This window comes from Peromyscus eremicus, chromosome 7 (genome assembly GCF_949786415.1).
Source record: "Peromyscus eremicus chromosome 7, PerEre_H2_v1, whole genome shotgun sequence".
Classification (NCBI taxonomy): Eukaryota; Metazoa; Chordata; class Mammalia; order Rodentia; family Cricetidae; genus Peromyscus; species Peromyscus eremicus.
Window position 1 is genome coordinate 32670825 of NC_081422.1, and position 15602 is coordinate 32686426.

The 15602-nt window shown below is 39.8% G+C and overlaps 2 protein-coding genes across 3 annotated transcripts in view; one reads left to right on the forward strand and one right to left on the reverse strand.

Annotated features, from left to right (window-relative positions):
* Positions 1-376: 376 nt before the first annotated feature.
* On the reverse strand, positions 377-11699 carry Spa17 (sperm autoantigenic protein 17). Its single transcript, XM_059267646.1, has 5 exons — positions 11573-11699; positions 9806-9986; positions 4808-4878; positions 3017-3094; positions 377-694 (listed from the first exon to the last, which is right to left on the reverse strand). The coding sequence occupies exons 2-5, from the start codon at positions 9957-9959 to the stop codon at positions 548-550; spliced, it is 450 nt and encodes a 149-aa protein (XP_059123629.1). The 5' UTR covers positions 9960-9986; positions 11573-11699; the 3' UTR covers positions 377-547.
* Positions 11700-11785: 86 nt separating this feature from the next.
* The window catches only part of Siae (sialic acid acetylesterase), a 36590-nt gene continuing 32773 nt past the window's right edge, over positions 11786-15602 (forward strand). The window contains exons 1-2 of one of the 2 annotated variants that reach the window (XM_059267645.1): positions 11798-11912; positions 13926-14062. In XM_059267645.1, coding sequence (XP_059123628.1) covers positions 14035-14062 — 28 coding nt within the window. In that variant the 5' untranslated portion in view covers positions 11798-11912; positions 13926-14034. Of the gene's footprint in view, positions 11913-13925; positions 14063-15602 lie in introns of both variants that reach the window. The other variant, XM_059267644.1, reaches the window with a different exon arrangement.

Consider the following 15602-nt stretch of genomic DNA (forward strand, 5'->3'; position numbering starts at 1 on the left):
AACATCAGTGGGTACAATTTACAGGAAGGCAGGATCTTTACTTATCTTTATAACAACTCAAACTATTAAAAAAAACTCAGGGCTCAGTATACAGCTCAGTCCAGGCTCTGGGGTTCACTACCACCACCATCACCAAGAAAAACCAGAAGGCAGACTGTACTTAAAAGGCACTGAGGTTACCGGCAGAAGAGAAACATGAACTGAAGCCAGCATCCAGGAGTGGGGTGGAGCGGCTCTACTCACTAGGTATCAGACCACACCACCCAAGGCTGAAGCCTCAGCTACTACTCTTCAGATGCTGATATCAAAGGTGTTTATACACAGGCTGGGGACAAGCAGAGACAATTCTCCTGTTCCCAGGGAAATCTTCAAGGGGTGTGTTTCAATGGCATGTTTATTAAACAAATGCTCATGACAGATTTTCACAGCAGCAACAAATGTTATTCCACAACATCAAATTTCCCTTACTGAGGAAAAAAATGACAATCACAACAATGATGGATTTGGAGTACTTTTCATGTTTGGGGGGGGGCGGGGACCAGTGTCCTCACTTGTTTTCCTCTCCTTTCGCCTGTTCACTCTTATCTTCTGACTTCATTTTCTTTACCTCTTCTCTGGCCTGATGTCCCCGGAAGACTGACTGAATTTTGACAGCAGCGAACTCCTCCTTTTCTCTTTCTTCCTCAGTAGACTCCTTCATTGAAAGGAGAGAAAGTGAGAGACTTTTCCAGAATGCTGCTTTTTTGATGCTGCAGAAATGGGTCTATAGATTTAACTAATTTCTAGATGCAACTATTTGAGGTCTGTTGCTTCCTGGTGGGGGGTGGTGTTTACACATTGTCACATTGTGTGTGTAACGAAGGCTGAATGCCCAAAGAGCGGGGATTCAACTTGCCACTCTTTAATACGTCTTAATACAAGATCGTTGTCAGCCTCTTCTCTCTTGTTCCCTATTTAAAGTTTCCTGAGAATAGCATTGTGTCTGTGTTAACATCAGTACATGTGCTGTTTTGAAGTAATCGTGATTATCTAAGATGGATTAAGGTGTTAATTCTAATTTCTAAATGTTTAGACAATTAAAACCATACATTTAGAAGTGGAACATCAAAGAGAAAGTCAGTTTACTAATACTGGGTTTATCAGAGTTGGCTAAACAGTGACATACAGTTTCTCCTTTTTCTTTTAAATTTAGGTATAATTTACAGATGGCAAAATTCATGAATCCTAAATGTAGAACTGAAAATATATATGACCCTTAATGTATCTTTTTTTAAGCTACAAAGATAATAAACACACATTAAAAGTGCTCAAGTTAATCACTTGTAGTGAAAAGTTGAAACATTTTCACATCCTCAAATCTTGCTCCTAAAAAGTTACCATTATTGTAGGTTGCATGTCTCTGTGTGTATTTGTGTATGCTTATACACCCTTCCAAAATCTCTTTTATGTATGAGTCCATTTACGGGAAGACACATTTGTTTTTCATTTTGAAAACAAGACCACACTAATTGGAATGCTCTACAGCTACTTTCCCCATGAAACATCATATCTGGGTTCTCTTTTCTATGCGATTATCTCATACATAATTTTACTCAGTTTTGATGGGAGGGGCATGGCCACTGTGTTCCATTGTCCTGATTTAGTCATTCAGTCAACTACTGATGGAGCTTTGAGCTGTTCAATCCCCTCCATTACCAACAAAACTTTTAAATACAAACGGATTGGCATAAAATTCTTTGAGAGGATTCTCCAATATGGACAAGTGAACTACTCTTAAGTTAAAAATTAATGGCACCGTAACACAAACTTGGAATAGCTTATGAAAGAGCCTTTACAAGAGAAGTAAGGAAATGACTCTGTCTTCCTGTACTCCCTGAATTCCTACTACATCTGATGCCATGGTTAGACTAATTGGGTTGTATGAGTATTATTCTACAGTAGTTAAATAATGTAAGGGAAAGTTGTGTCTGAGTGGGTGTTGTTCATTTTAGGTATCAATATCGTTAACTGAGATACTAAGACAGGAAAAGGAACTCAAACATTTGAACTCTGACATTGTACAGAATTAATTCTTTTATACAAAACCTGGTTTTCCTTTTTCTTTTTCTTTCTTTCTTTCTTTTTGTTTTTTGTGTTTTTTTTTATTTTTTTGTTTTTTTGAGACGGAGTTACTTTGTGTAGCCTTGGCTGTCCTGGAAATTGCTCTGTGGGTCAGACTGGCCTTGAACTCACAGAGATCCGCCTGCCTCTGCCTCCTAAGTGATGGGATTAAAGGCATGCACCACCATCGCCTGGCAAAGTCTGGTTTTTCTTAGTTTGGACTATGAAGAGTACAGGCAATGATGTTTTGGAAAATGTTTAACTGGCTCTACAGAGAAATAATAGAATAAAACAGTATTATCCTCCTAAAATACCACCAAAGCTCCGGTTTGTAGTGTTTACCTTAGTCTCAATACTCTAAGGTGGCTGATTTTAAGTAATCAAAATGAAGTTTGTTGCACTGTGCACAATTATCTTCAAGTAATGGCTTTAGCACACTCCTGAATAGAGAGAGGCAGTATCTTTGAGGGTGGATTTTCCTATTTCTGGGTGGCTTGGATGGAGAATATCAAGGCAGGAAAGCACTTTTATAGAAGACCTTGCAGGGACCATGAGTGGGCCAGACTGTGTAAGGCCATTTTATTTGGTGGTGTGTAAGTGTTTTCCTTTCGTTATCTCTAACCTTTGCCCTTGTGTGGTGGGTGACAACAGCAATAAGCAGTGGAAAAATTCCCCAAGCGGAATATTAATATGAAAGACAAAAGGAGGCCCAAGGAAAGATTTTCTGATCTAGATTTTTAAAGGGAAGAATGAGTTTATGAAAATAATCTGTTTATCACCGATGTTAAGTATCTATCTAGAAAGCACAACTCTTAATTTCAATAATATAACATTGATATATATTTCGTGCACAACTTTAAACTTAGCGATGCCATTGTGTGTAGGAATACAAAAGTAAGTGGAAAATACTACATACAAAGGCCATAACTGGTGTTTCCTCTCTCTCAGGTGACTTGGACATTTCTTGTTCACATTTCTCAGTTTGTTCTGGGTCCTAGAAAGAGAAAAGAGGGCCACATAGGCATTGTTTTGAAGATAGCAAACTCTTGGACCATTCCGCTTAAGGGAAACGGGAAGTTAAGGTATTGAGAAGTATGGGAAATTAAAGATATATTAGGTTGTTTTTTTTTTTAAACAAGAATTTGTCTTGGAATAAATGGAAGTGAAGGAAAACTCAAGGGATAAACGACTGTCTCACACTGAAAGTTGATAAGGTTTGGTAATAAATCTTTTTTTTTTTTTTTTAAAGATTTATTTATTTATTATGTATACAGCATGTATGACTGCAGGCCAGAAGAGGGCACCAGATCTCATTACGGATGGTTGTGAGCCACCATGTGGTTGCTGGGAATTGAACTCAGGACCTCTCTCTGAAAGAGCAGTCAGTGCTCTTAACCTCTGAGCCATCTCTCCAGCCCTGGTAATAAATCTTGAGGACCGTAGGGAAAAAAGTTTATAGTTTCTACAATAGCAATAAAAGTCATTGTATTCATAATATGAAGCCAGGTTGACTTTTTAATGATAATTATAGATTAAAAACTAAGTCAATAGTACAGAAGAGAAGGTAACAGAGGATGAATTTGATCAAAGCACCTTATGTGCATTCATGAAAATGTCAACTATTATTTTATGCAATTAAAATCAATAGTATATTAAACCAGGGAAGTGAGTTTCACTTTGAAAAAAGATATATGCATAAAGAAGGAGCCAGCTCAGTCTGTTTTGACATGACTAGTCCAGTCTTCTACCAAATACAGACATTGCTAGTTCACTGCCTTCATGAAGAGAGGCTTTAACATGGAAAATGGAAAATCGAGGATATGTAAATTAAAGGAATAAATAAAACTCTGGAAACCCAAAGTAAAAGAAACACCTTGAATTTTCTATATGACACAAGGGCATAACATTTTCAATATTATCTCTTTGATCTCAATTTAAAAAAACTCCAAAAACCCATGAGTGCAGATAGTCTGAAAACTAGAAATAAAAGCATCAGCCTCATACAAGCATGTGTAAATGGACAGAAATTCACTTTTGAATGCAAAGTAACAGCTTCTACAAGACATTCTCCAAATCTACTGGCCTACATTAAAGTCTGAACTTTGCCAATGTCTCTGGAGTCTAACATCTGAGAAAATGATATTTTTCAGCTGTCTAGAGTAGTATTCTAAAAAATTTTAATTTATCGTCTTTTTGTTGTTGTTGTTATTGCTGTTGCTATCTTGAGACAGGGTTTCTCTGTGTAGTCCTGGTTGTCCTGGAACTTGCTCTGTAAACCAGGCTGGTCTAGAACTTAGAGATCTGCCTGCCTCTGCCCCCAAGTCCCGAGATTAAAAGCATGTACCATTACCATTATATTTAATTAAAATTAGTCTTTTTGTAATATGTAAATAAAAAAGTTGGACTAATAATGTCTTATTTTATGAGATATAATTCTTGACTTGTGATGCTCAATAGAGTTTAAAGAATAAGAGATGGGAGTAACTGTGTGATAATCAAGCTCCTACCCCTGTTGGTCATCTTTAAGTTCACGTGAAGGATCGGTACTCAATTCAGATAGTTCAGAAGATTATTTCTCATTATAAAGAAGTTTTATTAAGTTATTAATAATGTTTGACACACTTCTCAAAAATTGGGGGAGACAATAATAATTTCTTTTATAGATAGAAAAAATATAGCCAAATTTGGTAGCTTCATAGGACTGTACCTTGAATGCGTGGTTGTTATAGAAGCGGTCGTCTAGCTTAGCCCCCCATTCTGCTGGATCAAAGTTGGTTTCTAAATAATAAAAATAATTTTATACTTATTTTGTGTTCATTATAGTGAATCTAGAACAATACAGGAACACGAGTTTCTTGTTTCAAATCAGAGGTTCTTTACTGACAGCTGAAAATCTTACTGACATCGAACAGCCCAGTGCTGCATAAATAATTACTAAATAATAATTATGACAATGAGTTTAACACTGAATGAGCCTTCCAGGGACATTTACTCATAAGGAAATGAGAGAGAAAGAACAAATGTCAATATTCTAAATAAATAGACACCTAAAACACGCATTAGCAACTGCATGAAAGTATGTAAAATACAATAAGGAATCAGGGAGTCTGGAAAAGTGAAAAGTAAAAGTTTTCAAATGAGACACATTATGGAGACAGTTAACATAGACAAGAAGTATTTCCATCCAAAGATAATTTTCTTTAGTTTTCCATCATGAAGAATTTCAAACTCCAAAAGTAGGATGCTCTAACAGGCCCCATGTGCACGTTACATAGAGGCTACAATGATCCACTCATGGTTTATCATCTTATCTATACATCTTCTTCTGGTTATTTTCAGGCCAACCCCAAATACCGTATTAATTAATCGACAGATATTTAAATTTGTACCTCTAAAAGAGTCTTTACAATATAAGCATGTATCATTAACATATCTAAAATATTAACAATTCCTTACAATCATCCTGTATCTAGCCAACTATACGAAATTGTCCCCATTGTCTAATATATTTATCTTGATCCTATCAGAGCCTCAAAATGGACACATAATGCCTTTTGTTATGCCTTAAAGAATTTTTAGTGGAAAATTCACCACCACCTTATTTTACTGTGCAATTTATTTGTTGATGAAATTGGGTCAGTTTTCCTTTGGAATTTTCCAGTGCAGATATTTCCGACTGTCTCCACACAAGGGATTTTAAAAGGGTCATTTGCCCTTGAATTCCCTGTAGATTGGTAGTTAGATTTGCAGGCTTCATCTGATTTAGGTTTGATTGTTTTGGCAAGAATACTCATTGGTAGTGGTACTTAATCTCAGAAGATAAGTCATATCCTGCTCTCTTTAGTTTTTAAATAATTTTTTAGGCCCCTGATGATTGTTCCTGAACTTATTTAGGGGTACAAACTGATAACGTTCTAAATTAATCAGTACTTATTTTGGGGTGGACTCAATAAAGAAAACAGTCAACCATTTGGTTACCTTGAAATATGGCTCTTACAAAAACAAGAAGGGCCGGGCGGTGGTGGCACACGCCTGTAACCCCAGCACTGGGGAGGCAGAGGCCGGAGGATCTCTGTGAGTTCGAGGCCAGCCTGGTCTACAGAGCTAGTCTAAGACAGGCTCCAAAGCTACAGAGAAACTCTGTCTCTAAAACAACAACAACAACAACAACAACAACAACAACAACAACAAAAAACCCAAGAAGGTTACAGGTTTGATTCCTTTACCAGCTTTCAGAATAACCAGCTGGCTCCCAGTACTTTTCTAGGTGGCCTGATGATGAGTTCTTTGTGACTGATTTTAGCATTATGAGTTCACAAATGTTTAGTAACCTGGGTGAATTCTGGTCCATGGAGTTTTATTATTTTTCTTGATTCTCTCTTTGTCCAAAATTTGGTCAGTGATGGCTTATTCATGTGCTTGGATGCTCCTCAGGCCTTTGCTAGCACTCCTAAAAATCATTAGGAGCTTGTTTTGTGGGATGGAAAGATGGTCAGCCTATTCTTACATATTTATCCCACATGTATGGAACTAATTGCAAGTTTGGTTCATGGGAAATAGTATTCAGAGGTGATAATATAGGGGATATTAGCCACTAACAGTTAGTTAGTCATGGTTTTGAGGTTTCAAAATGTAGGCAGCCAGAAAAGACTTCCATTAAAAAATGCATTTTAAAATAGTGTGTGCAGGCATGCGTCTGTGAGTGCATGTTTCTATATATGTATGGGCACGAGCATGCTATGACACACGGAAGTCAGACGACCAATTTCAGGTTCTGCCCTGTCCTTACATCGTGTGAGTCTTCTGGCTTTTCACCAGGAGCCGCACTCTGAGCTGCTTTCATTACAAAAGAGAAAAGATCACACTGGTATTTCTAAATTCAGGTTCAAGATGACAGGGGTTTATTTAACTATAATTTTTTTCTTATACTCCAAATTTCATTCCCAACAACAGTAGCATACTTACTTGGTTTGTTCTTCCATAAACAGTTACAAAGTTTCTGGAATAACTCTCCACATTAGTCAGCTTTTATCACTGTCACAAGTACCTGTGCTAAATCGACTTAAAAGAGGAACGGTATATTTTGGTTGGCAATTTTAGAGGTATTAAGGACTGATTTGCCTTGTTGTTTGGGCCGGTACAAAAATGAAAGAAAAACCACCTAATATGTGTATTTGGGTTGTTTTCACAAACAATATTAGAATGAAAACTGTAGAGGTGGAGCTTCTGGGATACAGGTTAAATAAATATGGAATTTTGGCAGATACAATATTTAGATTTTGCTTTACATCTCTAGTAGGAATGGGTGTGAGGGCTTATTTCTCTCAGCCTTATCTACAAACTATACTGTCAAACTCTTGGCTTTCTGACAGTATGATGCAGGAGTGGCTGTTGGCAGTCCGGTGTAATTTTGTTTCATTATGTGTATTTGTGTGTGTGCCTATGGAAACAAGGAGGAAGTCAGAGTCCCTGGAACTGTAGTCACAGGCAGGCGTGAGTGGCCAGGAGTGGGACTGCTGTCTGAACTTGGGTCCTTTGGAAGAGCAGTAAGTGCTCTTTACTCCTAAACCATCTCTCTGTCCCCAGTTGTGTGAAATTTTGACTTGAATTGTTATTATGGTCCAGTTTGACCAAATTTTCATGTTAGGGGCTATCTGTGTTTGCCTTTGTGTGAACTGTTTGTTGATATCTCTTGGTATTAATGAGTTAGGACACACTATTTTTACAAGCTCTTTATGAGGTTTATTAACTTACTGGGATGTAAACTGCAAGCATTTTTTCTCAGTTTGTTATCTGTGGTTTTGTTTTCTTCCTGGTGCTTTGCCACATACACGTTCCCTTTTTCTGTTGTCAGTTCTATCCATCTGCTCCCTTGCTGTTTGGGGCTTTGAAGCAAGGAAGGCAACTTAGCAAACCAGGTGTTTTCTTAGGTGATGAATTACATTTTCTCCTGGCATCGATATGGTTTCCTTTTCATATTTAAATCTGGAGTCAATTTATAATTTATCTGGATGTATGATATAAAGAATTGATGCTATTTTGTTTTTCCATTTTTATCTCAGCATCATTTAAGAGCCCATTTTCTCCTACTGATTTGAGAGACCATTCACACTGTTTATTAACAGGTTTCCTGCCACAAAAATGAAGACTAATAACCACCTGTGAAAAATGGTGGCAAGGGAATTCTTGCAGGCTGGGAGATTGGATTAGAAATCCATGATGATTTATTTTGGCTTTGCTGGGGAAGGCTAAATTTTAACACTGCATCAGTTGGAAATTCACGTTCAGTTGACATAGGTGGAAGTGGGTGTGGTGGTTAATGTTTTCAAATGGTTTTCGTCATTTGTTTATCAGAGAGCCAGTATTCTGGGGCTGTTCGTCACCAATTGTTTTTATTACTGTGACCTGGTAACAGTGACTCAAATATTTTTTTAATGGTATGTTCCTAAGTTCTAAAATTAAACAAATGCCCAAAGATTTTTACTGCATGAATCTGCAAAATTAATATTATAATAACAAAATTCATGTTTACAAAAACTACTACTTTTAACTAAATGATTTTAATGGCTTTTCTCTGCTAATGTTGAAGACTGTACAGCAAATATTCACCCTGACTAGATATGGGACAGACCAGCAGTAGTCAGGAAATCGGTGAAATTTGGAGTTTTTCAAAGGCAGGATCATAAGGGACAGGGGTGGAGTTGTTTGGTGTGGATGGGAGTTGTTTTGATTCTAGCCTCGCTCTGGGTTCTTCCCTCTGTAAAATGATTTACAAAGGAGTGTCTATCTGCCTGGGGCTGTTTCTAGTCTTCTCTGCCCAAAGTAATGATAACAAAGCTTCTATAACATGATTGTTCCAGGCAAGAGCAGGTTCTCAGTACAAATTTAGGATTGTGATCATTCCCCTTTTGACCACTGGGTCAGACCCTCAGACATGAATCTTCAAGGCTGGGATCTGGAAACTGTATTTATGAACGGAAGTGTAGGAACTCACTTTGGCTCGAAATCAAATAGTTACTATTAGTATAAACCTTAGTCTCTATGCAGGATGGGACCTGGAGAGTATATAGAATGTAAATTACCTTCCCCAACTGGCAATTCACTTGCCTAAGCAGTTTGTTTCTGTGCCTTCGCTGAAGAACAGTTTCATATACCCCAGCGAAAACCAATTTATCTAATCTAAGGAGGGTTGAATTATTTTTATAACACTTATAATACTTTCAAATGAGAAGAATCAAAATTTAAAGAAAACTGCAAATTATCCTCTCAGGAAGAGCAGGCAGTCAGCTAGGAGGGATGCATAAGAACAGATCTACCTCCTTCAACACCGTGTAGATGAGATATGCCGTAAGAGTGGCCTGGGGAGTGAACTGGTACATACTGTTTCAAACAGCAAGAACTGTGTTGGAAACCACTTGCCTCATAAAGGCTTTCTGCATAATGAACACAATCTTAAGTTGCTGTTGTTGCTGTTATTGTTTTCTTTTTATGTATGTGTATGTTTTTTTGTTCCCATGTATGTGTGTGTGTGTGTGTGTGTGTGTGTGTGTGTGTGTGTGTATGTGTGTTGGGGTGTGTGGACATGTGTTTGCATATGTGTGGAGATCACAGGCCAGAGACAGGTATATTCCTCAATTCTAAGTTTTACCATAACTAAATTCTTAGTTTATTTAAAAATTCCTATTTTTTTTAAAAAAGAGCTTACTCTCTCTTTTTTCTAGAAGGTTTTCAAAATACGCTGCGGCAAAAGCTGGTATGTTGCTCGGTTGCTCCCTCAGAATCTCCCGTGTCAGCCCTTCAAGAAGATTTCCAAATCCTTGTGGAATTCGGTAGTGGGTGTTGGAGAAGGGAATCGACATCTCCTTGGAAAGAATTGCCTATGGTACCTGAAGATTCAGTAAAAAGTATCTAATTTTAATGTGTCTAATTTAAATTACATAATCACAGCTATGACAAACCAACTCACAATCACAACTCAAATTATTTCTCAGACACACATAGTTTGGATTTTAAAAAGAAAAGTTCATACGATCCAGGCCTGGTGGTGATCTATCTCAGTAGGTAAAAGCAGACCCGAATGAAAGCCCTGCAACAAATGTTGTGAGAGGAGAGAACCGACTCCCACAAACTGTCCTTGGACTTCCATAGGCAGGCTGTGTCCCCAAGGTTACATCCACACACACATGCACACTCAATAAATGAAAACAAAATTCACCCCCAACCAAGTCTACACATTTCTTCTAGAGTTTTGAATTCTATCATGAATCATTGGTTTTTGTTTTGTTTTGTTTTTCCTTTTGAGACAGGGTGTCTCTACATAGACCTGGCTGTCCTGGAACTCACTATGTAGCCCAGTCTGTCCTCTAAGTCGGAGATCCACTGACTTCTGTCTGCCAAGTGCTGGGATTAAAAGACATGCGACACCACAGCCGGAGAATTATAGGATTATAAATGAAGATCCAGCGGGGCGGTGGTGGCACATGCCTTTAATTCCAGCACTCAGGAGGCAGGAGGCAGGCGGATCTCTAAGTTCGAGGCCAGCCCGGGCTATAGAGCGAGTTCCAGAAAAGGCGCAAAGCTACACAGAGAAACCCTGTCTCAAAAAACCAAAAAAAAAAAAAAAAAAAAAAAAAAGCAGATCCACTAATTTGGACAAATCAATTTTTTTTTTAAAAGTTAGAGAACCACAGTTTTCACTAGATGTTAAATTCGTCTTTCTGTTCTTAAAAGGAGAGGGTTGTTTTTGCTAGTCCGCAATATTTAAGAGATAATGACTGCTGAGAAGCTAGTATAGTCCCTTGTACACTGCTAAGAAACTGTTTAAAGGTTAAAATTTAAAAACAAAATGGTCAGCCGGGCGCGGTGGAGCACTCTAATCCCAGCACTTGGGAGACAGAGTCAGGTGGATCTGTGAGCTTGAGGCCAGCCTGGGCTACAGGGCGAGTTCCAGGACAGCCAGGGCTACACAAAGAAACTTTGTCTCGAAAAAAAACCAAACCAACCAACCAACCAAACAAACCTAGTCTTGGTTCTAGAAATTATTATAATTTGTTGAATAAAGTTTCACTTTTTAAGTTCAAGGGCTGGTTTAACTGTAGCTGACACTGGCTGCTTGGGGACTGGGCTTGTGACCTTGAGAGGCACAAAGGGGCGTTGGGAGGGGTCTAGGCTGGGGGAGATTTCCCTTTCTCTCTTTCGGGCGGAAACAGGATATTAAATATCGAATCTTCGAGGGTTGTGAAAAGCCCTGAACCCGGCGGGAGAGCGCGGGCGGTAGAGGGGGAAGACAGGTCAAACCGTGGGCGGGACGTCGACGATTTAACGTTCCAGATTCTCCAAGAAAGGGCTTTCCGGGCTCCCTGTGTGCTCCAGGAGTCGAGAGAGTGAGTGTCAGGGATGCCGAGTGGCTCGGACACACGAAGGAAAAGGCGAAGCCTCCACGTCGGAGAGGGAATGGGGGAAACCGCCTCACCTCTTCTTTCTCTTCAAGCTGGTGCGGATGGTTCCAGTTGTTTTATCTCGTTGCTGGGTAACCGTTTTTTTTTTTTTTTAAACTACGGCGGCCGGGAGGAGAGGGGGAGCGCCTTGTGTTGAGCCGCGGATGGTTTCGCGTACTGAGAGCTCGAGGGTGGGGCCCGCTATGTGACCTCGCCCAGGCTCCGCCCCCACACAGGCCACGCCCCCGTCACTGCCCCTGCCTAGGGGCCCGTCCGGAGTCCAGCACTAGACACGGACTTCCGCAAGAATGCTTTCCCGGGGGGCTGTGTTTGGCCTGCTGCTGCTCGTAGTCGTTCGAGCCAGCAGAAGTGCAGGTGAGGTGACACGGCTCTGTGGGACCTTTGCCTTTCAGGTCCTCTGCAGGATCTTGGCTCTCGGTCCCTCTCAAGGTCTGGTTTGAGTCAGAGCCGGTCTTTCCCAACCTAGGCCTGGCGTGCAGGTACTGCTGGGCCGCCTGCTGCCTTTATCTCCACCCACGGTCGGTCCTTCGCTTGCAGCATAGCGGGCAGAGGGAGACTTTGGTTTATCAAGTTGAAGAGGCTCCAGTGTGCCCAGACCGAAGCCTTCAGGAGAGCTCCGAGAGAAGGGGGCGAAGCTAGTTAGATAATATTTGGAAACAGGTGACTGAGTCATCCAAAATACTTCAGCACCTGCCCCCTCAGTGGTACCCTTGGGGAGGGCTTCTATCGGGATGGGTGCCTTGAGGGAATTAAATTTTACAAGTTTAAGTGGTTATTAGGGCTAAGAAATACAACCCCCTCACTAGCTCAGAATAATTTAAGGTTTAGCTCTGAATTTTGGTGCAGCTTAGAGAGACTGGTGGAGGGATAAGGCTCATCACACTGGGGAGGGGACTAACTCACATTGGCTATTCTGCAGGCCAGGGCTTGTCATCTGACTAACCCGGGCTGGACATTGCCCATCAGAGTGGAGATACCAGAAGACAGGAATCTGTCTGTTCATTCAAAGTAGAATGATAATGCTGGATCCACCCACTTTTTTTCTTCTTTGGATCACTGAAAGGGTGGACCCCAAAGACTGTCAATAAATGAAATTTAGGGAGTTGGGATTATAGCTCAGTGGGATTAGAGCTCTTGGCTAGAATGCTAGGAATTTGGACGTTCTTCACCACAGTAAATAAAAGAAATGAAGGTTGAGGTGAGAAGAAATGGCATGATTGGGTTCTACTCAAGCACCAGACAGACCCAGCCCATCAGTGGGTTTTCAGAGTTTCAAAGCTAGTACACTGTAGTGGTCAGTCCCCATTTCTCATCCCTCTCATGATCTTTGGGACCTATCATAGGAGGCAGGGAGAAGGTACAGACAGTAAGCCACTGTTTTCTTAGTTTTTCTCTTAAGGCCTGTCATATTTACTATCATTGTTTTATTTCCTTTGGGCCATATTACATGACCTTGATTTGCACTTGACAGTATCATCCATTCATGCTCCAGATTTCTCTCCCTCCCTTCTTCCTTGCATATCCTAATATCTTTCCTTTAACTCTCCCCTTTTGCTCATGTTTCTAATGTAATAAAAAGTTACATTTAGCAATGAGAGTTACCAATAAACTCACCACCCAGTTTCAGGACTACAACTCGGTGGCCAGTGTGCTCTTCACTAGTACATCGGTTGGCTTCCCATCAGAGGCAACCTACTCCCCTAAAATATTTGTTAGTCTGCTTGTAATGATTGCGTCTTCTTCACAGCACTCACTCCTGTTTTCTACTTCACTTCCCAAAGGAAGGGAGAAATCCAACACCTTAAAAAAAATTCATGTCTGAATATGCATGGTTGTTGGAGATATGCCATTCTTTTCTGCCCCTTGCTCAGTTCCTCAGTATGTTTCACTGTCTGTTCAACTTAGAATGCGAGCTTTGTAAGGATAGAGTATATAGTTTTTCTTTGCATTATCGTCACAATCTAACTGAAGCAGAAAGGGAAGTTATAATACCTTTGGAATTAGATGACATGGATTCTAATGCTGTCATAAACTACCTTCTGAGGCCAGTCAGAAAAATTACTGTCTCCAGTATCTTAACCACACTGTCACATGTGTAAGCCCCTAGTAGACTGTAAAATCTCTGGCAGCAAGAATATTTTTTAAGATCTATTATTGGTAGTATTTTCCCTTCGCCGTTATAGCCTCAGTGTGTAAAATAATGTCTGGCACACAGTAGGTATCCATAAAGAGATATTTGTTGAGTTCACAGCTGTTCTAACTATTCTTTAAAAAATTGCTTAATTTAGTTGTGCCCTAGTCCCTTGATGGGTAATGTGTTTATATCTCTTGATCAGTAAGTAACATGATTTATACTATTATTATCAGATAGTTTCCACCTCTAAGATCTTTTGCTCATCATGAAGCTGTTCACGGAGAGGTTCTATAAATGTGTGTTGGCAAACACAGACTGGCTTGAAAAGGCATTCCCCAGCCTATGGACTACTGGCTGCATACTCCAATATGTAAGCAACATTTTCTTCCCTCCATCCCTCTGACTCCAGCCCTCTCTCTGCTTAGCTCTTATTTATGCATTTGCTTTTCAGCTTTTGTTCTGTATCTACCCAAGACAGGGCCCTCCCACACATATGCCTCCCGGTTTCCCCAGCAGGCTGCCAACCTGCTTATGCAATTCTGGGATGTTGTGGTCCCAGAGTATTTTGCTCATGGTACATACATCTTGAGCTTGTTAGGCCTTCTGGATGAACTTTGAGTGTCATGTAGGCTTTGTGATCAAATGGACTCCCGAGTGAGAAAGAGAGCGGAGGATTTTTCAGGCACTAGAGCCTGGTACTCTAAGAGCAGTATAAGTGGGCCACCAAGCTTGTGAGGAGACCCCCATTAGCTCTACTGCCCTGTTAAGTATAGCCTAAGGGGCCTGCCATCTTTTGTAGCTTCCAGGGAGGAAAATGTCGGCTTTGTTAATTCTAATTCTCTTTCCTGCCTATCACTTTTATTAAAAAAAAAAAAAAAAAAAAAAAAAAAGTGAAAAAACAAAACAACCCTTAATTTTGTAAATTATTTTCTTTGGAGAATTTTTAAAAAACTCTTTCCTGTTGAGACAAATTGGGATGTAAGTTTTATGATTTTCCTAGTTAAATTTCTGTGAGCTCACTGGGATCATGTGGATCAATGCTTGTTATTTAAAAAGTACTTCAATATAGGCTGTGGGTTAAAAATAGAAATGATCTCGTTAAAGTGAATTCTTATTCAGTCTTGTTAGTGACTCCTAGCACAGAATCCAATATGCAAGTATGCCTCCTCTTTCCTTCGCCTGTGAAATGGTTACAAGACATTTTCCCTGAGATTTTAACCTTCTGCCTCTCCATGATCTTATTTTTGTGTCCTGAATTTATCTGAACTTACCAGGAAGATAAATTGTCACAGTCATAAGCGTGGTATACCGGGTCATCAAAAACAGAAACAAACAAAAAACAAACAAAAATAAAAACACCCCCCCTAAATAAAATAAACCAAACAGCAACGACAAAATAAACAATCATAAGCACCAAGAGAAATGTTTGAAGGGATTTGGCAGTGATAAGATGGAAAGGGGGAGATGAAGATGGGCACAGCATTAGAGAAGCTGTGTTGGAGACGGGCTTTTTTCTATTCCTTCCTAGCTACTAGGAGTGGGTATAGTGACGGAGAGTTGGGGAAGGAAGTGGTTTGTTTTTCTTATAAACACCATCTGTGAGGTACATGGACGGTGCGTTTTAGTGATTTGAAGAAGAAAAGTTAAGTGCTAGAGCCAAGTTTTAGAGCAAGGTGTGGGGTGTGGGGTTGATCAAGAACTATGAAGGGGAGGGAAGGAGAGTATGTACATTGGTTGTTGCCTTGGGGTCTAAGTTTTCCTTAATGACCATGTTATGCTGCAATGCATATTGTTGGGAACTCTTCTTATGTTGCTTATCTAGTTAAGAGCAACAAGGTCTAGTTTTGGAAGATTATAAGGCTTGAGTAGAGTCATTCTTTTGTATAGGGACTGCATGTTACTTCCTGTTT